The sequence below is a fragment of the Schistocerca gregaria genome, chromosome 4, assembly GCF_023897955.1.
Source record: "Schistocerca gregaria isolate iqSchGreg1 chromosome 4, iqSchGreg1.2, whole genome shotgun sequence".
Classification (NCBI taxonomy): Eukaryota; Metazoa; Arthropoda; class Insecta; order Orthoptera; family Acrididae; genus Schistocerca; species Schistocerca gregaria.
This window is the reverse complement of record NC_064923.1, coordinates 216921235-216945675: the sequence shown is the minus strand read 5'-3', so window position 1 is coordinate 216945675 and position 24441 is coordinate 216921235. Positions and strand designations below refer to the sequence as shown.

General features: G+C 37.9%; 1 protein-coding gene across 2 annotated transcripts in view; it reads right to left on the bottom strand.

Annotated features, from left to right (window-relative positions):
- Positions 1-24441, bottom strand: part of LOC126267086 (RNA polymerase II-associated protein 1) — a 182477-nt gene that overhangs the window by 44217 nt on the left and 113819 nt on the right. For both annotated transcript variants that reach the window (XM_049971952.1, XM_049971953.1), the window contains exons 9-15: positions 17993-18162; positions 17692-17860; positions 13120-13221; positions 12770-13040; positions 4361-4432; positions 4161-4267; positions 623-821 (exon numbers count right to left, since the gene is read on the bottom strand). In XM_049971952.1, the coding sequence (XP_049827909.1) occupies positions 623-821; positions 4161-4267; positions 4361-4432; positions 12770-13040; positions 13120-13221; positions 17692-17860; positions 17993-18162 (1090 nt within the window). The remainder of the gene's footprint in view (positions 1-622; positions 822-4160; positions 4268-4360; positions 4433-12769; positions 13041-13119; positions 13222-17691; positions 17861-17992; positions 18163-24441) is intronic.

Below are 24441 nucleotides of genomic sequence, written 5' to 3'. Positions count from 1 at the left end.
AATATTATCCAGCACCACATTGACAAGATATTAACAAAAGGAAAGGAATGGAATAATATGCAAACAATGAGGTGACAAGTAATGGATGCAGGAGGACGGGGGGCATGGGGGGGGGGGGGGGGGGGGAGGACAGAAGTTAGATGCCAGACACAAAGAAAACGCAAAAAAAATGGTAATAATAAAACCCCACAGGCCAAAATGAAGTATGCAATTAAAAGTGAGTGGATGACAAAAAATGTAGATTCTGTCTGTCAATGCCCATTGTTTCTATATCCAACGAATGGGGACTGTCTCCAACAAATACTGTACTTGTACGCACATACTCTTTTTTTTCTTTAATTTTCTGAGTCATGATTTCAATGATACTGTCTTTCAATTCATACACTCATGAACAAATGAAATGACATATGACATAATTTGAACACAATTTATACTTCCAAGTGCAAAGCAAAATGTATCAAAGGGTAAAAACACTATCCAAGAGCATGTTGTCACTTGTGACTTACTATGGGAAAGATGGTAGAATTTTTAGTAATGTCCAAGTGAGAATGATTTGCTGAATGACTGATTCTGCTACAGCCTGCTATGCCAATATCACTGTCTTTTTATTTAATAACCTCACCTTTGTGCATAGTCCTTTATGGATACTAAATGCATTCCTTAACAAACATGTCAAACCTCCGAAGAATGGGAAGAGAGATGAGGCTTGCAGGATAGGAGTAACTTTTTGTCCACCCCACAAAAGACCTCCTAATGAAGGCAAAGCTTCAGGATCACGTCGCGTGCCAGAAAAGCCCTTGTACAGTAAGCATGAGGTCCGCCTAGGCAAAACATTAAAAGAGAGACATAAAAAATCTCTTTTTTTTAATAAAACAAGAAATATAAAAATAATTCCTTATGAAAGTTATACTATGATGACTAAATTAAAATATGATTTAAAATTCTGATGTGTGACAAGAAATCATACACTGTGGTTACCCTGAATTTGAAACATGTTTTGCAACAATTTTTGCAACAATTTTTGCAACAATTTTTGCAACAATGTTTGCAGCATTGTTTGCACCCACTAGAACATGTTGCAAACATGGAAATAGCTATATGTGGCTGTGTCAGTGTAGATAATGGGAGACACTGTTTCCGGCCTGCTACTGCTGAATGCCAACTGTATGTCACTAATGTTACAACTTATTTCTGCTAACATGGTATAGAAATTGTGTTGCTTCAAAGAGCGCTGTCATGTGAAGACAATATACATTTGATGTTATCATACTCTACAGGATAGCACCCAGTGAAATGTGTGAAATGCAAACTATAACAATTCAAAGTTAAAACAGAACTCAACAGAGGTAATCGCTGCTGTGCTCAACATCAGCAGCAGTGATGTATAAAATAAAGTGAGATCTCTGTCAAGACAGAGAAGAAAAATTGTATAAGGTCCTTTCTGAAACTGCAGGTGGTAAGTGACATTTCAGTATACATAATTACAATATTATGAAAAGGATAGTTACATAAAATGTCAATAAAACATACTTCAATAATTGGAGTGTCTCTGATGCTTCACAAGGCTGCAGGAACTATCTGATATATGAGTGGGTGGCTTATATATGGAATTAATGTGCACAGCTTTGAAATGAATATATTATTGCTGATAACCAAAGATGAACAGCAATTGTCTGTTTCAAGGGAATTGCTTTTCTGAAACTTGTATCTTTCTTTGAAACAAAAGATTATATCAGATTTGTTAGATTTTAAAACTGGCAGTGACATCCTAGTGAAATTACAAAAAAAACTGTACGTTTTTCCACATTCGTTCAACATATTATTCCCACCACATCCTCTATAGTATATTTTTGTCCAGCCCAATTACTACACCTTTGTCTTCATCTGTTTATATTGCTAAGTATTCATAATGCAGTACCACATTAATTAATTTATTCTTTATGCTGGGCATAGTGTAGTACACACCAAAAATATACAATGTGGATACACATACAGAACTATTTATTACTAGCATGGATGGGGACATGAACAAGAGATATAGCTGCAAACATTTTTTTGGATTTGATCGTAAGTACTGTTGCAAACAGAAACATGTTTTCAAATTTAGGGTAAATGTGGTCTTACATATTTAGTTTTGTTTTCTTACAAAAAACTGAAAGAACTGGATCACAATTTTGTCAATTCTGTGTCTTACTCAAACACTCAATCCCACAGAAGTGCACCACTTCATTCTAAATTGTTGATTAACAATAAACAAAACAAATATATCACAAGCAATAGAAACAATCAGCTGCAGATATAAAGCAGAAGATATTTCAAGGAATATGAGCTTGTTTCAGTAATTTTGTAAAGTTGGAGTTAGAGAGAGAGAGAGAGAGAGAGAGAGACCAATGCAACTGTAGCACTGAGAAAAGCTACTACATCCAGCATTAATTGGACCCTTTTTGCAAGCAATAGTTACTGTAAAATTTACTGAGCAAGGTGTGATTTATCTCCAAAATTCAACCATTTATATTCATGCAGGTAATGCTCTTTGGAAACTGCTCATTTTACCTTCTTATTCTTTTTTTTTGATTTTCTTGCTCAAATCTCTCCAGTTCATAGGTTATAAGTTTTCGTTCATTACTTTGGTATCAACAACAAATAACAGCTGATTCAAAAAGAAGAATGAATTTCAGTTGTTTATTACAAACTATAAAAGATAGACACACATTCTGCATGTCACAGGATAGAGGAAGGATCAAAGTTTTGACAAAGTTTCACTGCTTTTTGTTTGTAGCAACATGGTGACCATACCCCAAGACAATTCGTTTACATGGAAATTTGTGCAAAGATAATTCATTTTCAACTGCAACATGCATACCACCATCGATTCAACAAGAAGCTGCCTCTGCACAAGCAGACTGGCATGCAAAATTCTAACAAGCTGGTTGCATTTGCAAAGGGAAGAGCACTGATCATCCATGCACATCCGATGAAAATGTCAAGCATGTCTGAGATGTGTTCCCATTGAGTCTTCAGAAATCCCCAAGATGTGTGGGTCAGGGACTTCAATTACCTCAAACAACAGTGTAGCATCTTCTAAAATGCTGCCTGCATATATAGCCTTACAAGTTGCAGTTACTGCAGCAATTGCATCCTGGCAAACATAAAGAAACACATAAATTTTGCATTTCAATTCTGCAGGGTATGGCAGAGGACATTTTTTTCCATGTGACTCATCTTTTTGGACAAATCGATATTTCATCTATTGGCTAAAGAAAACCACCATAATGTAAGAATTTGAGGGGTCACAAAATCCTGGCTTTGTCATCAAACATGAAAGAGAGATACAGAAATTGAATGTGTTTTGTGCTGTTTCTGTTCACGAAGTTAATGGACCTTTCTTTTTTTGCGGAGGAAACTGTGACAGGAATGTTACATCTTTACACATGATAGTACCCTGCCTTAATTTCAGCTTGAGGTGGCACATTATCTTAACAACACTATCCCACAACAATGGATTGGAAGAGGTGGACAACAAGATCTTGTTCATTATTTCTGGCCTCCAAGGTCACCAGTCCTCACACCTAATGATTTTTTATTTTCTGTGGGGGTACTAAAAGAGTGTCTTTGTCCCACCTATAGCAGCTACTCTTCAAGAGCTGAGAAACCAAACTGTTGAAGCTGTTGATTCAATAAACAGGGACATGCTGATTTGTGTGTCAAATGAAATGGACTACCATTTTGATGTTTCTTGAGCAATGCATGGTGCTCATGTGAGTGTATGGTATGGAGTGTGTGTGAACACAAAACTTTGAACCTTCCTCTATCCAGTGACATGCACAATATGTTTCTGTCTTTTATAGTTGCTATGTAATAAATAAATGAAATCTGTTCTATCTTTCTAAAACACTGTATATTCATAATTTTATATAACACCTACAGTGGTACCATATTTAATATTTCACTTTATTATTCAGTACTCAGATTATCAACAGGTGACTATTTGCAGCATTTTAACATTTCATACTATACTGTTTATAACCTAAATATTTACAAAATCAGTGATTATTTAATTCATTATTCTGTGTCGTACAGTGAAACTTCATACATAGTTTCACAGTCTGTGACCTATTTAATTTTATACATAAATTTCAAAAAAATTACAGAGCACTCACTTTATGTCTTTTGTAAAGTTTCCGTAGTTGACAGTTTGTAGAAACGATGCAATCTTACTGCCTACAAGTTTTTCAATTTGTTCCAGTTGTGACACCATATCATTTGCCTTTGGGATGAGAATGAAAACATAGTTTAGTAAGAATCACAAATCCATTTGTTCGAAGAAAGTAGTGTTATCATTCTTGGACAGAAACCTTACCATATTTTGACAGCAGGAGTACATGTTTGCTAGGCAGCAGAAGTTAGCTGATAACAATTTAAAACCTGAAAACTATAAAGAAAACTTTTATTGCTTTGTTGTTTATATCTTCATTTCATTAGAAAAGAATACATATCATCCATTTCAACAAAAAAGGACACACAGTTATTTAATGTATTTTATAAGCAAAACTTTTGTGTAATAAAACTGAATTCCAAAAATAGTTGCAACAAGCTGAATATAAAGTTCAAATTTAACTTGCAATGATTATTAATTTAATAAACACAAGCAGCCTCTTGCAAATGATTATTTGTTCCAGCAGTGCTGATTCTCATTCTTCTGAGCCCCTCTTTTTTTATTATTAGAAGTTAAATTGTATTTCATTTGACCCAAATTCTTGTAAATGATCACAGGCATTTGATTTGTCTTGATTCTTGTGAACTAACTTTACAATGAAAATCAGAATTCTTATTTTTATGATTCTCTAACAACTGGACCTTAACACGTGATTTGGTTCAATTTCTTTAGAGGAACCAACAAGGATGTATTCGAGTATATCTTCTTCTGTTTACAACTTCTGAATGTGAAAATGAGCACTACTCCAAAATAATTTGAGATGACAAATATTTTACTTCCTTCTAGATTATGCTTCTTCCAGAGTCATTTCATGCGAAGTCCTTTAAGATGAAGGAGAGAAACAGCTTTCCACATTGTTCCTCATTTAAACATCATGGGTGAGTAAGGTTAAAAGAGAAACTAGTGAATCTACGAACAATTGTTATCGCAATTAGTTAAGTACTCCATTTTCGGAGTATGAAGTATGGTTGTCTGATGTTTCACTTCTGCATAAAATTTTCATGTATAAAACACCTTTAATTCTTGGCAGACAATATGCAAATATTCTGTACAGTCCAAATGTCCAAACAATATGTAGTAAATTGGTTCTCATTAAAAAAGAATAAAAAATATTTTTTTTAAACATCAGTCAATGAAGTCTACACTAGTCCGCAGATACATGAGTACATTAACAAAAACTTCAGTCAGTGAGGAAAGTAGGGTTTTAAAGGAAGTTTGGATTGGTTACCTTCCACACACATTACACAGGTGTTAAGTTTTTATGTAGAGTATGCAAGCATCAGACTGCACAACTGAAATGGTTATCACACTAGCCTCGCACTTGGGAGATGGAGGTTCTTTATGGTTCCCCTTTCTTGACTGCAGTTAACAACGGAATGCTTCCTCTAAAATGGACACAATCAATGTCTGTCCCAATTTCAACCTAATGGACATATAACAATTTAATATTCCCCTTTATATACCTCACAAGAATATCAAAATGAGAGTTTGCAGTACCTTCTACTAGTGTACTTAATATTTTAAATACTATTCACAAGCACATTTGACAAATGTGGAGATGCATCAGGATAGCTGTACTTTGCTGTAACTTCCGGCGTTACCCGCTGCTGTTACTACGAAAAATAGTGCTTTTGTCAATAGTGAAGTGTTTTGATTTTACTCTGATTGTTCTTTCCTTAATGAGCACGTTTATTATATTTATAATACCTTGGGCATTAGGGACTGCGGTACACATTTTTCCCAGTGATATTTTCTTTAAGTTAATTATGAACATTGTCAGACAATGATTTACAGCAAATACTTCCAGTCCTACAATTGTTTTTTCCTCATCTAATAAGTGTATTCAAATTTTTGAAAACCATTGCCATCAGCTTGGACTCAATAACTGCTCCATTCATCTCTTACAATGAAACTGTAATATAAATACTTTGAAGAGATTAAAACAACAACTTATTCTTGAGAGTTCACAATTTCTCACACCCTTGTCTCAGCTTATTACATGATTCTTACGTTTGTTTCATTTTCGGAATGCACAGTCACTGATAAATAAGTTAATATAATCAGTTTCGTTATAAATCAATATTGTGATGTCATTCATAAATAGTTTCAGACTGACATAAAGTCATCAGCATGAACAGCCGTCTGCATCATTTTCTCTGCACTGAGGTTTTTCAATCGCTAGCAGCTTGTTGATGCTGGGATGTGACATATCAGCATTTGAATCACAAAGTTTTTAAGAGTTTATAAGTAGAAATAGGTTGGATTGAGCAGGATTATCTATTCTTCCACTTGATGGAAAATTTTAAAATTTACTGAATAGTCTCTCAACAGAGTAGTAACAAATATCGATATTTGTAAGATGGCTTCAATAACAACATAGTCAAGTATCAATCCCAGCATAACCTAATTCACTGAAGAACAAAAATGCTTAAAGTAATTTAGGAGTAGCAGAGACCACTGACCAAAAAACAAGTATTGAGCCACTGACAGAATGAAAACTTTGCTATCATTTGTAAAAAGTCTTTTGACAAGCTAGAGTAAAATTGTAAGTGTACATGGTTGGAAGAACCAGATGTGCAGGACAAGAATGCAGGAGAAAGGGGTGACAGCTGCAAGGGCAAGGTGTGCGATGCACAGGCACTGCAGCCATAGAGGTGTGGCACATAATGGAGATGATATGGAGATGTGGATTGGGAGGGGGTGACAGGACAGAGGAAGTGGGGAACCGTTGAGTGCAAGGTGTAGGGACATTAGCTGAGCAAGATTTAAGCCAGAAGTATTATGGCACAGAAGGATGCAATGCAAGGACAACTAGGATTGACTCCCATCTACATAGTTCAGAAAAGCTGATGCTGCAGGGAAGGATCCACATGGCACGGGTTGTGAAGCAGCCATTGAGTTTGAGCACATTATGCCCAGCAGCATATTGTGTCACAGTGTGATAAATTGTGTTTATGACCACACTTGGGTAGAGGCCATTTAGTATGGCTGACAGCTAGTTGGTGATTACTCTCACATAAAATGACGTGCAGAAATTGCAGCAGAGCTAGTATATGACACAGCAGCTTTCACAGTGTACTGTAACGGCAATTTGGAGCATACTGCTCTCTTTCTCTGCTGAATGACATAAGGGTACATATTTCTATTAAGGAAAATTTAACTTATTGTGATATTTAAAAAAATTACTTCATGAGTGTGTCTGGCTTATTTTGCATGTTCATACATGGGGATCAGAGCAGCACTACCACGTGTACTTCACTAGAAGAGGACTAGATCCTAGCTGGTCACAGAAACACCATTGCTCAATGGCCAAAGACCAGTAGAAGAACCCGCCATTTTATTCAAGTCCGTATGTCATTTTTTGTTTTCCTAATTGTAAAAACAAAAATAGCTACATAAGGAAATCGTGCATCTTTCTGTCCTGTTCCATTCTGTTCATGTTTAGTCACGCTTGCTGCTACTTGAATGAGATTAAAGTTTCACTGTGGTGAATACTGTATGCTATTATACAGGGTGACAATTATTGAACTATATGGAGGGGGAAAAAAAAACGTGAATTAGTTACAAACTATGGCATGCACACACTTTATTCAAAATGTAAACATCGCTACAGATATTTGGATTTTGGTTATGACATGTTCAATATACCTGCCATCATTGGCGATGATGTGCCACAAACGAATAGCAAAATTCTGCATGACCCACTGAAGTGTTGGAACATCAATGCTGTCGATGACCTCCTGAATGGCTGTTTCCAGTTCAGCAATGGTTTTGGGATTATTGCTGTATACCTCGTCTTTAATATATCCTCACAAAAAGGTTTCGCATGTGTTCAGATCCAGAGAACATGGTGACCATCCAATGCCCATGCCAGTGGCCTCTGTGTACCCCAGAGCCAGAATGTGGTCGCTACTTTCCTCCTCCAAGACACCAAATACTCTCCTGCTTCAATGGGGTCAAGTTCCATCTTGCATGAACCACATCTTGTCAAAATCAATGTCACTCAGAATAATGGGCATGAAATCAACTTTCAAAACCTTCATGTATTGTTTGTTAGTCACTGTGCCATCACAGAATTTCACACCAATTATTCTGTGACTGCAAATTGCACACTACACAGTCAGCCACTGAGGGTGAAGAGACTTCTTGATCATGAAATGCGGGTTCTCAGTTCCCCAAATGTGTCAATTTTGCTTATTGATGAACCCATCCAAATGAAAGTGGGATTTGTCCCAAAAACATTCATGCATGCATGCGCTTGCTAATTTCCGTCATGCCCCACAGCCAACCAAGCAAACCATCCAGAAGTTATTATGATGTTTTTATTTCATCCAGTTCAATAATTTTCACCCTGTATATACTAAGTTATAATGGGAACTTATTGTGTGGTGATAAGTATTTTAATGTGTTGAATTTCATGAAAGTAAATATCATCCTGCACCTTTGAATTTCAAATAACTATCCTCCATCATAATGGTCGTCGCAGGGATTTTAAAGAAAGATAAGTGATAAAAATGTTGACTGCTGCAGAAAAGATAAAGTTAACAAGATCTTTGGTCACTGCATACTTGAATGAAACAAGTTACAAAGAAAATATGAAATAATTAATATTTATAAAAAGAATTATGCTGTATGCGATACAGTCTGGAGAAGCATAATACGTACAATTTGTGCTTGTGCAGTTCATATATATCAATTTTAATCTACTGGAGAATTATTCATCTGACCCTGTAAAAACACTAATGGCTGAACATCAGTGCTGAATATCTCTGGTCAACACTCTGTAAAAAAAACCAATAATATTTGGAATCAGATAATTTCTATCATCCATGTAATGAACACTTTCTGGATACTTATTAATACATAGTCTCACAGTGGACTTGTTGACAAAGTGGGAGTATTTATATATGCACATGTCTGACTGTGGATACAATGTAATTTCATTATTTTCTAAAAAAATTGATTATTTTCATTGATATAATAACTTGGACATACGCAAACAAATTAATATGTTCATGATGCACCAGCAAACAGTCATTTAAAGTAAAGCATATCACAGCAACAGATCAGAACCCAAATAAGCCAAAACAAGTTCCAATCCTATTCAAAAGCATCAACTTCAGCCCAACAAGTTTAACAATGCCAGACTCATTACAGACCAATTCTTCTTGTCCCAATCCCTACAGTGGAAACAGCTCTTTGTTACCAATCCTTTCAATCAAAGCCAACATAATCCCAACATTGACTCTTGCCTTTCCAGTTTGTACCACCAGTCAACTGTGACCCCCCACCCATCCTCTGGGCACCTTCCACGGAATCCTTACTCCCAATCTGGCCTCACCATACTTCCCTAGGTCCCTTCCAAAGAACAAAAAACTCTCAACACAAGAAAGTGCTGACACTTGCAATCTCAAAAAAGAAGCCAAGTTAATCATCCTCCCTGGAAATGAAGGCTCTTCATGCTGAATCACATTGACTACCTGACAGAAGGCATCCACCAAATGCCTGATGTCTCCAATTCCAGGCTCTGGCCTAGAGATCTCACCCCAGAAGCCCAAAGTGCCCTCCAATCCTTAGTGAAATCCTTAGGGTATGTTTAAGCAGCAGCCTCATTGGTGCCACCTCATTCTTGCTTCTGGCACATCACACCTTGCTCTTCACGGGGTGCCTTGTTACAATTACTCTGCAGCCTTACTGTTAGCCAGGAGAAATTACCACGCAGCTGTTCACAGAACTGGCAGAGAGATGGCAAAGATGATCATGGCACTGCTGAAGTGACTTCAAAGAATGGTCATGGTGTAAAACACAAAACAGTTTGACAGCGTCATCATAGTGAGCAGCAATGGTAAAGGTTAAACAGGCAGGTAAGACTCAGTGGACTTGTTTCATCATCACCAGTCCACGCTGGTGAGCAGTGAGGTGGAAGCATAAATGCACTCTTAAGCCCACTCCAGAATCTCTCCCTTGTGTCCATTTTCCTTTTCATCTCAATAACTCCCCATACACCCACTTTCTTCTTGCTTTCCAAAATCCACACACTCTACAATCTTGGATGCCCCATTGTAGCTGGATACTATATGCACAATGAAAGAAACACCATCCTTGTTGATCAACACCAGCAACCAACTGTCCGCAGCCAAGCCTCTCGTATCAAAGATAAAAACACCTTCCTTCACCAACTATTGATCGTTTCCATCCCATTACCACCTGGACTCTACTCGTCACTGTTGTCACCGTACCCACAACCTTGCCATTGTCGACCATCCCCTCTTCCAATGTACTTCTGACTCCAAACCCACTGTCTCATTCATTACATATCTTGCCAATGATATCCTCACACACACCTACAACAAATCCACAGCATAGCCATGACCATCTTCATGGCACTCTCCCACGCCAACCTCTTTTATTGGCCATCTAGGAGAAACCTCCCAGCCTCCCAAAACCCCAAATCCCTTGTCTGGTGCTTCCTTCACTGATTCTCCATCATCCCTACTTCTTTATCTCCTGGATTCCTACTCACCATTGTTGACACCGTTTCCTTATAGACCAATATCTCTCATGCCCATGGTCTTGCCAGTAGTGAACACTAACTCTCCCAATGTCTTTCAGACACCAAACCCACTGCCTCATTCCTCATACACCTTAATAACTTTATCCTAACATACAACTACTTCTCCTTTGAGGGGAAAGTATACAAATAAATCCATGGCACAGCCCTGGGAACCTACATGGTACCCTTCTTTGCCAACCTGTTTATGGCCCATGTAAAAGACACCTTCCTAGCCACCCAAAACTGCAAACCTCTAGTCTGGTTCCAGGCCACTGATGATATATATCTTCATGATTAAAATACAGAGCCAAGACACCCTATCCTATTCATCCACAACCTCGAAACCTTCTCTCTCATTCCTCTACCAAACATGCCACCTTCCTGGGTGTTGACATCCACTTCTGTGGCTGCCTCATCCATGCCTCTGTCCATATTAAGCCCATTAACCACCAAGGGTACCCGCATTTCAACAAATGTAACCCATTCCAATGAAAAATCACACCCATATAGTTTGTGCACCCATGAGCAGCATACCTACAATGGCAAGAATTCCCATGCCCAGTATGCTGGCGGCCTCACAAAAGACATCAAAGATGAAATACCTCCTCCCCCCTCCCCAAACCTAGTCCACAAACAGATTTCCTTTGCCATATCTTCAGATACCCCAAACGTTGAAACTGTTCCCAAAAATCAGTTGAAAGGGTACTCGCTTGCCATCCAGTATCAATCCTGGCTGGAGGAAATGAACAATATCATTCACCAAGGCTAGATTATCTATCTTCGTGCCCAGAAATGAGGAACAGTATTCCACTGCACACCCAATCTACTCAATATCCACGTCCATCCTTATGCGACTCGCATTCCCAACCTCTTGCCGCAGGCCTGATATCCCTGCAAAAAACCCTAGTGCAAGACCCCAGTTTACTCACGCAGCACATACCACCCCAATCCAGTCACGGGCTTATCATATCCCATCACAAGCAGGGCCACCTGTGAAATCAGCTATATCTCTACTAGCTCTGCTGCAATTTCTGCACAACATTTTATGTGAACATGGCCACAACCCAGTTTTCCACTACAATAAATGGCCAACAACATAGTTGACCACCTGCTGCTGACCACAACCACCTGCTGGAATGGGTGTGCTCTAGCTTGTCAAAGGATTTCTTCCAAAAGCTAGCAAAGTTTTCATTCTTTTTTGCATGCATTGATAAATGAAGAGTCAATGGCTTCTTCACAACTCATGCTATCTGGATCCTTCCCTCCAGCATCAGCTTTTCTGAACTATGTAGATGGGAATTATCCTTGCAACACATCCTTTGCTTCTGTACTCCTCACCTCAATCTCCATTAATCCATTGACCCCACACCATCTACCCAACAGTTTCCCCTTCCTATATCCTGTCACTCCCTCCCAGTCCATACCTCCATGTCATCTTCATCATGTGTTGCACCCCACTGGCTCGAGTGCCTTAGTGTCACATGCCTAACCCACACACTTGCCATCTTTCTCTCCCACATCAAAGGATTTCTTTATCAAAGTTCTTATTCTTCTTTGTGTGTCTGTTGACAACTCAATGCTTTTGCTATTTGGTGATTGGTCTCCTTTATTCCTAAATTATTTGCAATCTGCCAGAACATTCCTTGCTATAAAAAAGGTTAAAAATTGGACATAGTTGTAGTACACAACACTACATGTCTCTTCAAATAGAATGATATTAATGATCTACACATCACTTTCCAAAATTTGAAATTCATGAAAATTTATTATTACTGTGATCTGAAAAATAGTTAATTTTAACTGCACCCCCGAGGTAATGTATATCCCTATCTTGTTTCTTATGATCTTTTTTAATGAAGGACTTTTAAAATAAATTGTGGAAATTAAAATTAAAATTTTGTTTTTAAAGTTCTTTCTACCTCTTTTTTTAGCTCTTCTTTTTTAGCACTTCATTTGTCAAAATAGTCATTTGTTGCTTCTACTTTGAAAAATATACTTACAGTAAATTTGTCTGCCTGAATCAGCTGACTCAACCATTTTTCTGCACACATTTCTGCTGGAGTGATATAACTAGAAAAATGCTCAACAGGAAGTGTTATAGAACTTCTTGTTTGATGGACAATTCTTTGGTGCTTTGCAATTATTATAGCTTGGTTAATTAATGAAAATAGTGCTGCTCCATGTTCATGAGCAAACGTTGATATTTCATCTGACACAGAAGTGCAATGCAGATGAAATTGTAACAACCTCATAAGCACTGGATACATGTCCCTGAAAATGTACACCAATTAGTATAAAACAGATAAAATGACACAGAAATACTTGAGTTATACACACATAATGTACTTACATGAAAGTCTGTGTTGCTAAATTGTAGGCCAAAAGTGTCTGCCACAAGTACAGACTTTGCAGACTCAGTCGCAATGCTTCACTTTGAGGCAAAGCACACTCCCTGCAATATAAATTAAAAGTCTACACACTGATATCACGTGGAAACAAATTGTTTCAAAAGAGTGTGAAGTTTTTGCCTTATAATGATAAAGCCTTAACCAAATGCACCTGCTGTTACATACAAAGCATCACATGACGAAAGTCATCTGGTGAAGTGCAAGTTATACACTGTGAAACTGTAGTTCAGAAACTGTTACATGGCCAAATGTGTTCTATAAAACTGTAGAGATTAAAGAAAAAGTGTAAAGTATTTAGTCAGACAGAGAAAAATGAAAATTATGTTTTTATATTCAATATATGTATTTAGAATCTATTTTATGAATAATGTCCACTGACTGTCGGAATTTCAATGTTTTAGGTTTTTACTTCCTATAAATGTTTCGGGAAAAGCTTGATCATCAGAGTTTGGAGTGATGACTTGAGGCTTCTTGTCATGACCTGATGAAATGGTCACAGGTTGAGCCTCACATGTGTCTTTGAATGCCTGACATTGGAGCTTTCACTTTGAAATATTCAGTGTTTGACAATGCAGGTAGCAACGAAAAGAGTGGATAGAGGGCAATGAAACAAGCAATAATACTAATAAATGTAGGACAGAAACCCATGATTTCATCAATATGGCATATCCATAAGTCAAGTTATATCAATGTTACAACACTGTTAATGTCTAAAGCTATGTTTTGTTTTGAAACACCGCTAGTGGTTGGTTGGTTAATTTGTGGGATTGAAGGGACCAGACTACTAGGGCCATCGGTCCCTTCACTGCAAGTGAGCCATAGATTATGAAGTGGTAAACTGCAATTGCTTGATTGTATCATGATTCATGATACCGAAGTACCTGTAGATAGCATTTCAACAATAAGAGCACCGGTCATGGCTCACCAACACCATGACTCCCAAGTCCCCCTGACATGAACCTGCTGTACTTTTTGTGTGGGGATATTTAAAAGCTTGGTGTATTCCAGTCCTGTTGTTAATGCCAGCGATCTCTGGTAATGCTCTGTGGATGGTTATCAATGCAGTCAGAACACCACTGGGATTTTTGAATGTGTACAGGCTTCAGTGAAGGGGCATGCTGAAGCCTGTCTTCACATGAACATGAAACACTTATTGTAATATGTTTGTCCTCAAGAGAATATCTCCAGTTCAGTTCCTTAGGGACTCTGTTATGAGATGTTCATGAACTTAGTCATAATAAGTCATATTTTGGTTTCCAGACCTATTACTTGCCTGTTTCTCTGTCCTCTACTTGCCTCTTTTGTTTGTACCCATAATAGTCATATTCTCAGTACGTACAAAATAAAAATCTTAATAAACAATGAAAAATGATTAGAATACAGACAGTAAATTGACTTTTATTTGTAAAATATATTAAAAACAAAAACACATATTATTAATGCATCACACTAATATGTACTATATATTTGGTTGTGAGCCAAAAAGGCGACCATCAGACAACTTAAGTCTGAACAGATAGTTCTCACATCATCAGTGAGAGCTTCTAGCTGTATGACAACTGTTATTTCCAAAAATATGTGTTGATTTGAAGATTATGCATCTATATCAAAAACACAAATGACAATGCTTCAATGTGATGTGGCTAAAAACAATAAATATTATATAATAATGTATTGAATGTTATACACTCTACAGATATGAGTATAAATCCTTAAACGAACTTACTAACTGATTCAACATATGGTAATTCACAAGTTATCAAGATATTAGTAAAAGTTCTAAACTATACACAGACTGATAAACTGTTATTAGCATTTTAAAATACACAAAAAGCAGGTATGTACAAATAAAGCTTATACGACATTGTACTCAAAGATTGATTGGTTGGTTGGTTGGTTGGTTGAGGGAAGAGACCAAACAGCGAGGTCATCGGTCTCATCGGATCAGGGAAGGAAGTCGCCTGTGCCCTTTCAAAGGAACCATCCCAGCATTTGCCTGGAGCGATTTAGGGAAATCACGGAAAACCTAAATCAGGATGGCCGGACGTGGAATTGAACCGTCGTCCTCCCGAATGCGAGTCCAGTGTGCTACCACTGCGCCACCTTGCTCGGCACTCAAAGATTAAAATCATTTGAATATAAAGGCCAAAACAGTATGCTAACTGATTATTAGCATTGATTAACCTGTTTAGTATGGATTAGAGACTTTCTAATACCTGTTTACTTGTGAAATACAACACAGTTTAGGTCAATCAATCAGTGGGTTTAGGAACTTACACTTACATCTTAAGAGACTACAAGAGATTTATTGTTTTGTACCAATATCAAACTGAAGAACTGCTATTTGTGTTTTTTGCAGAAAAGCATAATGTTCAAATCATCTCATATGTTTGGACATAATAGTCTTTGACAACTAGAATCTCTCACTGGTGTTGTGTGGACTGTCCGTTCAGTCTTTAAGTTATCTGGTGATGGCCTAGAAAACCAAAGTTCAGTTTACAACAGAATATAAAATAATTATTATTGTGGGATATTAATACTAAGTGGTGCACCTTTAATGTGTATATGTTCCTCCAGATTTTGATGGAATATTCCATAATTGTCATAAAATATATATTTTTCACTGTCTGTGTGGACAGATGAAACTATTATGTATTCGTTAAAAAATTTATGTAATATCACGTTGTCTCTATTGGCTTGAACTATAGATGTCTACAAAACATAGGGCATAGTTGGCACTGAAAGTGAGCAAATAGATTAATTTCACTGGGAACTAGAAACATTTGTCAGACATTGACCCACCATCCCACACCCTCCTCTCCTTCTTTGCTCCACTTTTACCCTACCACTCACTCCTCCCCATCCAAACACACATGTAATTTTCTGTAAATACAATTATGAACGGGTATACTCCTGGACATGGAAACTTCAAGACATAGAGAATCTCAGACATGCAGCTATGACAAACTGAGTGTCAATAGCACAATATCAAAGAACAACCACTAAAGCCACACTGATTTATGTTTTAAATACAGAAGAAAGCTAGTTTACTAGGTATATTTTTTACATTCTTTTATCACCCAATTCATGTTGATTCATGTCATTTGACACCTAGTAAAAGAAACCATTTATCTACACTGATAAAAACAATGATGGAACAATTCAAAATATTACAATATACCCAACAGAACAAGAGAATATGCTGTGTTAGGACAACCTGGAATAACTGAAGTATCTCATCAAAGCCATTTACTGGATGATGATGTATTGGTATGGCACAAGCTGGATAGGACAGCACAATATATCAACTGGTAATGGAGTGGCATGAAGTGCAAATTCATGACTTTGGGCTTACTTAAAAAATGGAACACATTCCAAGAATCCCACATTTTCATTCAGAGACAATCATTATGTCTTGTTCACACGTGGGCAGTTTGGGTGGCTCCAGGCACCTCGTCTGCAATAATACGTGCAGAATTGCTATCCAAATAGCCCACAATCATTTGTCTAAAGGTAGTTATTATGAAAATAGCCCACACTATCAGTCTTATTAACAACACAAAATGTTACTACCCAAAGGTATTGGAAAGAGAAATACTATGATTGAGGGCATAACAAATGAAACCGTATGTTGTCCTCAAACACAATGTAGTTTAACACTGAATGCAACAAGTAAAACTGACTCTGAAGCAAGCACAAATCATGGAACAACCTCATATTTTCAGATGAAACACTCTAATATCAAGAAAGTTGACTGGTGGTTTGCAAGAATATCAGTATTGGTTGACACACAGCACTCTATACCAGTTAAAATTTCTCTTTGATGTTTCAAAGTTACAGAAACAAAATCCTCTGACCATTCTGTGTTGTGCTTGTGTCACGGCAGAATTTTTTCTTGTTGTGAGCAACGATAATCACCACCACTGAACTCAGCTGTATGGCAACTGTAATGGCACTTCTAGCTTTCACAGTGATTGTACCTATTGGATGCATTGCAGCTCTAAAAAAGCTTGTTCTTGAAGAATTAAAAAAACAGTTAGACTAAGTTTTGAAGGAAATAATGGACTTTTCTTGGAATTCTTATAGGGATACTAGCATGTGGTGCTCAATCAGGTAGTCACAACTGTTGCATTGTAGAAGAAGTGGCAGGAACACTCTTATTACCCCTTGTCAGAGAAATGCATATCCTGAACTGAGACCAACAAGTTATTTCTGCAACATCTGGTTGAAAAGCAGCAATTTGATTTTGAAGTGTCAGTTTTAGTCAAAAAATTAATGAAAAGTGTGACTCAACTAAAAAGGTAATGTTGTAAAAGGTGTAGATCATAATGTGATGTGAATACCAAGCAACAGAATCAATTTTCAACATTGGTTATAACATCTGTAATAAATACATGGAGACTTTAAGGTAAACTCCTATTTAATTAAATTTAATTTCCAAATTTTAAATAAAACACTGAATTACAATAAAAGGAATATTACAGAATACTAATCAAATTATCACTAGAACATACCTAGGATCTATGCTTATGTAGCTGATCAAAACATCATGCATTTGGTACACAGAACACAAATCACTGGCAGCATTACGTGATCCAGATGCTAAAACTCTTACAAATTTTAGAGCTTCTACAAGAGGAACTCCATAAACAGATGTCATATCCTGTGGTTTTGTTCCACCAACTGCAAGAAGAGTTTCCTTCAGTGTAAGAACAAAATTTTCCAATTACTTTAAAAATATACAGAATGGTTAAGATAAACATCTTAAAAACACTGTCAAATATAATGACAATAAAAAGCCCAATCTGTCATTACCAATTAATCTCCAATCCTTTGGTAGGAAGTTCTTGACGATGATAGATATCAGCCTTGGGCATGATGTTATGGCCAACACTGACTCGTGGGAATGTCTTGCTATTCTTGTCAAAATTTCCAAAGCAGCAATTACAGCTTTTGGACCTGGCTTCAAAGTCTCTAAAATATATCTGAAATATTACAAAGAAAGATACAATCTTTCTGTTACATGCTCTTGAACTCAAGGAAACAAACAAGATTTAAACGCTGTTATTAACATGTTTCAGCTACAATACATGTTCATGAAATGATATAACACAATTAATAAGCCAAGGCAATCTTGAAATAAAAATCAATGAACATTTGCGAAAGAATAGTAGCAATTTATCTACAAAGATAAAATGTGACAGCAATGACTCTAAGTATTATCCAATTTTCATTGCAGGCAGATACATTTATCATGACTTATAAGAGCATCCCTCATTGCATTAACCCGTATATCTTCCTTCATTGAATGAAAAAAGTCATAGCAAATGTTGTAATTCAGAGAAAAGACTTATAAAAATGAAAATAATCCATTTTTGACAATATAATATAACTGGATAGATAAAAATATCTACTCACCAAATGATGGAAGGAGAAAACACATATAAAAAAGGTTCTATGTATACAAGCTTTTGGAGCCTGTGGCTGCTTCTTCTGGCAGAAGGGTTGAAGAGGAAGGAAGATGGGTGAAGGAAAAAGCCTGGAGAGGTTTAAGAAAAGGGATAGAGTTTGGAAAAGTCAGAACCCCAGGTCAGGGGAGATTTATCAGATGGGATGAAAAGGAAATTCCGTCTGGTGAGTCACCCCTGACCTGGAGTTCCAGGTGACTTTTCTGAACTCTACCCAATCTGTTTCCTTCAGTCCTCTTTCCTTCCCCTTCAACCGTTTTGCCAGAAGGAGGCACCACTGGCTCCAAAAGCTTGCATACATAAAACTTGTTTTATATGTGAGCTCTGCTACCACTGCTTGGTGAGCAGATTTTTTATCTATCCAGTTACAGGATGCACTTAAATTGATATGAATTTCAGCAAATTGCGAGGATTTGCTAACAACACTTACACCAATTCTAAATAAAGGAAAAATGATCTTTTGTGTTTACCATCTCCCTTAATGATGAAATTTGCAATGATTATTTTTATTTCTTTATTATTATGTATTGCAGCTCATGTCACATATAAGGTGTCATTCCTGGTTTTGACTTATTACTAAGTCATTATCAGATGATTTCAATACATTACACTGTAACTCATAAACTGAAGAGGTCCAGAGAGGTGCACACAATGTGAATGTACCTGCATTCTGTTATTAGTAGTCCACATGATGAATATTGTTTCCATGGCTTAAAATTACACAATAATTGTATGTAGTTACTTGTACAAGTTTTACTTTATCTACTGTGGACATTTGTGTACAAAATATTTTGTTTGACTCCCTACATAGGAGAAAAGTTGCAATACTACACAGTTTTCCTGTTTTTGTCAAACTGACTTTTCTTTTATTATGGAAATCACTTACTGTATTTTTACAGAACATAGCAGCAGAATAGCCACAGTGATGTTTTGCAATGCAGTACAGCATGTGTCAAACTGATAAAGAACACACATTCTGTAGCTGAACTACAACATGTCTATGTACCTATCCACAGCTACACACTTCTTTCACATAGCTGATTTCCCTAAACCCAAATCAACAAAGATTTTCTATCATCATATTAAATACTGTAAAGGAATTAACATAAAGATGAACCACAAAGCATCATGCACTGAGGCTAACATGCTCTCAACAGAGATATGCAATACCAATGTAGTTTCCACCTACGTCTCCACTTGTCAGCATTAATTTTCTTTGTGGACCTTTAGCTTGTTGCTTGGTGGTGTAAGAAAGACAAATCATCAAAACCAGTTAAGCTGCAGAATCAATTCATTTCTAAAGTGACAATATCTGTCAACATGAAATGAAAGTGAAGATTACACGATAGTATAAAAAAACGACAGGGAGAAATCGCAAGACGAGCAACAAAATCTGATATAAATTTTATGAAGCAATCTGAGCAATAAACCACTCAAGCCTATAAAGTAATCATCAAAAATACTAAAAATAACATGGCATTTAATTTCAGTGACTCGAGTAAAGATAGTGTTACTACCGTGTAACATGATGCTGTGCGAAAGACTACAACAAATAATGAAATATGAGCAAAATGACATTCCATTACAAATACAGTAAACATTCTTGACATCATAAAAATTAGTTTGTTTGCTTCATATAATTTAGAAAATACAAGTACTGTACCAAAGATATTCAGTCACACCCAGTTTTTGGTGATGAGGTTATTTTGTTTCCGTATATGTTCCATGAGTACGATGGATTAGATGTTGGTTCAGTTACAACAACAGCAGCGGCAGCAGCAGCAGTCTGAACAGCACCGATGACAGTCTGAGCAACTACATCACCAGTTAGATTTATTTCATCAGTTGATTACAAATTCTCACAGGCCATGGCCCCTCTGCCACTATCTGCTGCACACCCAACTGCTCCCCAAGCTTTTCCACAGTTCCAAGAAGAAAAAGAAGATTGGAACTTGTAGATGAGATGTTTGCAGCTACTTTCACAGAATTTCAGTTCGAGGACTTGCCTGCAAAAAATATTTCGGTTCTCTTTTTTCCATTGAATTGAGCACGAAACATTCAATCTTCTTCAGAAACTTGTTCCATCGAAGAATCCACTGGCACTGTCATTTTCTGAACTGTATGAGTTGCTCAGCACTTGTTATCTTCAGCAAAACCAACACTGTTGCTTCCCGTATGGAGTTTCACCGGCAACAAAATAAAGCAGGCCACTGCCATCAAGCAGTTAAAGTAAGAAATGTAAATTTACTTGTGCTCTTTGTAATCAGTCCTATGTCAACTCTCTGACACATGATGTCATTGTCTGTTCTACTCCAGACAGGGTGGTACATTGTGCAGCTTTGCTTTTAGAAGATCCTAGAGAAGAAATGGTTCTGGCTATCGCTCAGGCGTTTAAGTTGTCTCGAGCTACCGTGAAACAGTTTTAGGACATTACAGACATTGCGTCAGTGCTTGCATTTCCACAGCAAAGGCATCATTCACCAACACCGTCATCTTGCTCAATGGGTTCACATTGCTCGTGTTGGATGGTGCCCTCTTCCGATGGATGTTCCCTTCGTATCCTGATTGTTTCCGTGTGCACACCCATAGTTGCTGTCCACACTGGCAGGCACATTGTACAGCTTGTCATAAACACAGCCAGGTGGCAGCTGTTTGCCATGGCTTCCTATGGCCAGTACTTGGTCATGGACATGGAGTTTACATAAGTCCATAGTGTTACACCAGTGCACAACTGGAAGCTCAACATTCCCAGCAACATCTACATTATGTTTCACATTCATTTACAGCTGTTGAATCTTGAAACTTATCATTGCTTGGGTTGCCCAGCTTTGTCCTCTGAAGATCATTTGGTTGGTTATGATAAGCAGCCCATTCCTGTCTGTGGTCAGTTAAAGACTGATGTTGCGTATCAGCATGTCATGGGGGAACTCACATTTTTGGTGTTCGACAGTGACAAGTCAGAAAATATTTTCGGTTTTGGCGCATTCAGGATTTTTTACGTTCACACTTAGGGTTCTGTGTTTCTTGTTCCTGACTGTATTCCATTCCAGAAACTGGATGGGCTCTGTAAATTTCCTGGATGGGGTGTCCCACAGGACTATGAACCTCACATCATCCTTAAACCTACAGACATTCCCAAGTTTTGTTGTGCTCAGCCTATTACTTCTCCAGGATGAATTAGACAGGTTGCAAGACCTAGGTATCATTGAGCCAGTTCTTTCTATATAGTGGGGTAAACCTATGGTAGTTATTTGTATGGCTATGAGGAAGCTTAGTTTGTGCAGCCATAAGAACTGGCTACACCCTCACTGATGTGCTGAACCACATCTTCCACAGCTATCAGCATGGAGCCCTTCCACAAATGCTGACGGCACAGCTTCTCATTGTCACCACATGCCAGGTCATTACCACACCCATATAACCATCGTCTGGGACATTTCAGCTGTATGCCCTGCCGGATGCACAGCACCGACACTTCTTCAAGTAACTGTGAGCCAATGGAGGTGAACACCATAAACCACCAGCTGCCATCACACTGCTGCTGCTGTAGCCACTGCCAGAGGTGCCAGCACTGGATGAGTGTTACCTGTGGCACACCACAAGCATGGCTTTGCTCCCTTGTGTTTGAAAGTTACACTACATGTTATTGTAGGAGAATTACTGCACATGACGGACTTGGACTGGTTGTGTATTCTTCAATTAATGTTCTCTTATCTTGTGTATTTCTGGTGCTCAGCTCACCACCATTGTCTATATTTGTGTGCTATTGTTCTTATTGCTGGTTTTGTTAGATATTACAGTTATTTTACTTTCAAGTCATTTAATGAGTAAGCTGTTCATACAGTTTAAGGATTAAAGGCAACAATTCACCATATAGCTGAGATACTAAGTTGCCGATACACAAAGAAACAAGACAGAGAACTCTGCTGCCTTTTGAACCAATCCTCCTTTGATCTTCATTCCTTCACAGCCTCACCATCTTCTCCCTCATCCACTTTTCCCACTCAACCTCTGCCCAGCATGCCACCTTCCTTGATGTTCACCACCATATCTCTGATGGCTCCAGCCAAACATTTTTCCATATAAAGCTCACTAACAATCAACAGTACTTGTATTATGATAAATGCCATCCCTTCCACACCAAAATGTGACTTCCATATAGTATGCCTATCCACTGACAGTGTATCTGCAGCTCCCAATTCCTTGGTTAGTATGATGGAGGCCTTACTAACGTCTTCACCAAAATACATTGGTTGTCAAAACCTGGCTTGCAGATAGAGTTCTTGTGCCATATTCACACATGCCACTAAACCTCCCACCACCACCAGGAACCAGTCACAAAGCAACACCCCTCTCTTCACCTAATATCATCCCAGACTAGAATAACTGAAGCATAAACTTCACCAGGGTTTCAACTATTTATCAATGTACCCAGAAATGAGGAATATCCTATCGACAAACCTTCCCACCCCTCACAAAGTTGTATTCCACCACCCACACAAACAAACAAATTTCCTACTCCATCCACATGTCACACTCATTTCTAACACTTTGCCACATGGATCTTACCCTTCTCCAAGATCTGTCCAATACCCTTTACCGAGAAAATCTTTCTGCAGTCCTGTCACAGGCCAATCCTGTCCCATCAGTGATAGGACCACCTGTAAAAGTAGTCTTATACACAGGTTCTCCTCTAATTTCTGAACATCATTTTATGTAAGAATGGCCATCAGACAGATGTCCACCTAAATTAATGGGCACTGCCAAACTGTGACTACGAGCAGAGTTGACCACCCAATAGCAGAACACACTGCTGAGCACAAAATGCACAATTTCAGTGGATGTTTCACAATCCATGCCACCTGTATCCTTACTCTGACACAAGATTCTTTGAATTATGTAAATGGGAGTCGTCCTCACAACACATCCTTTGACCCTGGTCTCAAACTACACTAGCCCATCTCACCACCACCTCCATCTCTGTCCTGTGATGCTACTTCTCCAGTCTCCCTCTGCTTCTGTTCTCTCTCCCCCTCCCATTCCACTCTTCCATAATGTTGTGCACTGTCAAAAACTCTTCCTCCCCCCCCCCCCCCCCTCCTCCTCCTCCTCCTCCTCTCTCTCTCTCTCTGAGGCCAGAACAAGCTCAATGGTATAACAGTCCTGTACTCTACAGCTCTGAAGAAGGATTCACCAAAAAATTAGTAACATTCCCAGTCCTTTGTACACACTTTTTCTCTAAATTACCATTGTAATATGAGTAAGCTGTATGCTCCTTGTAAAGGAATAGAGTTTTGCATGTTCAGATTTACCGGGTGCCCCGCATAATGTCAGACATAATTACAGGCTCTGCAGAAATTTATCTTGCATATTTATTTATGTCAATGATGATAAGAAAAGCAAGAAACTTGGGGAATTAATTCTTAGTAAACTTATCTAATTTTGAGTTAGCATTTGGAGGTGGGAGATGTTGGAATCACATTTTCCAAGCACCAAAGGTAATTTTTACACAAGCTACAGAAGTGAGATTCCAGTATGAGGGAATACTGAGTGGAATCAAGCTGTTACGAAGGGTTACTGTTGAACCTGAAACATAGATAAGGACTTTATGGCTACATAAAGGAAACGAGATTCTTAAGTCAGATGTTGGTGGATATTGTGTAAACTAAGGAACAAGCAGAGGGCTCAGAAGGCTCAGAAACTGTCTGTGATGATAAGGCCCAAACTCAAGTACGTATTTCTTACGTACCTCACTGATTAGGACAAAGAAGGGTTACCTACATACAATTATGGTCT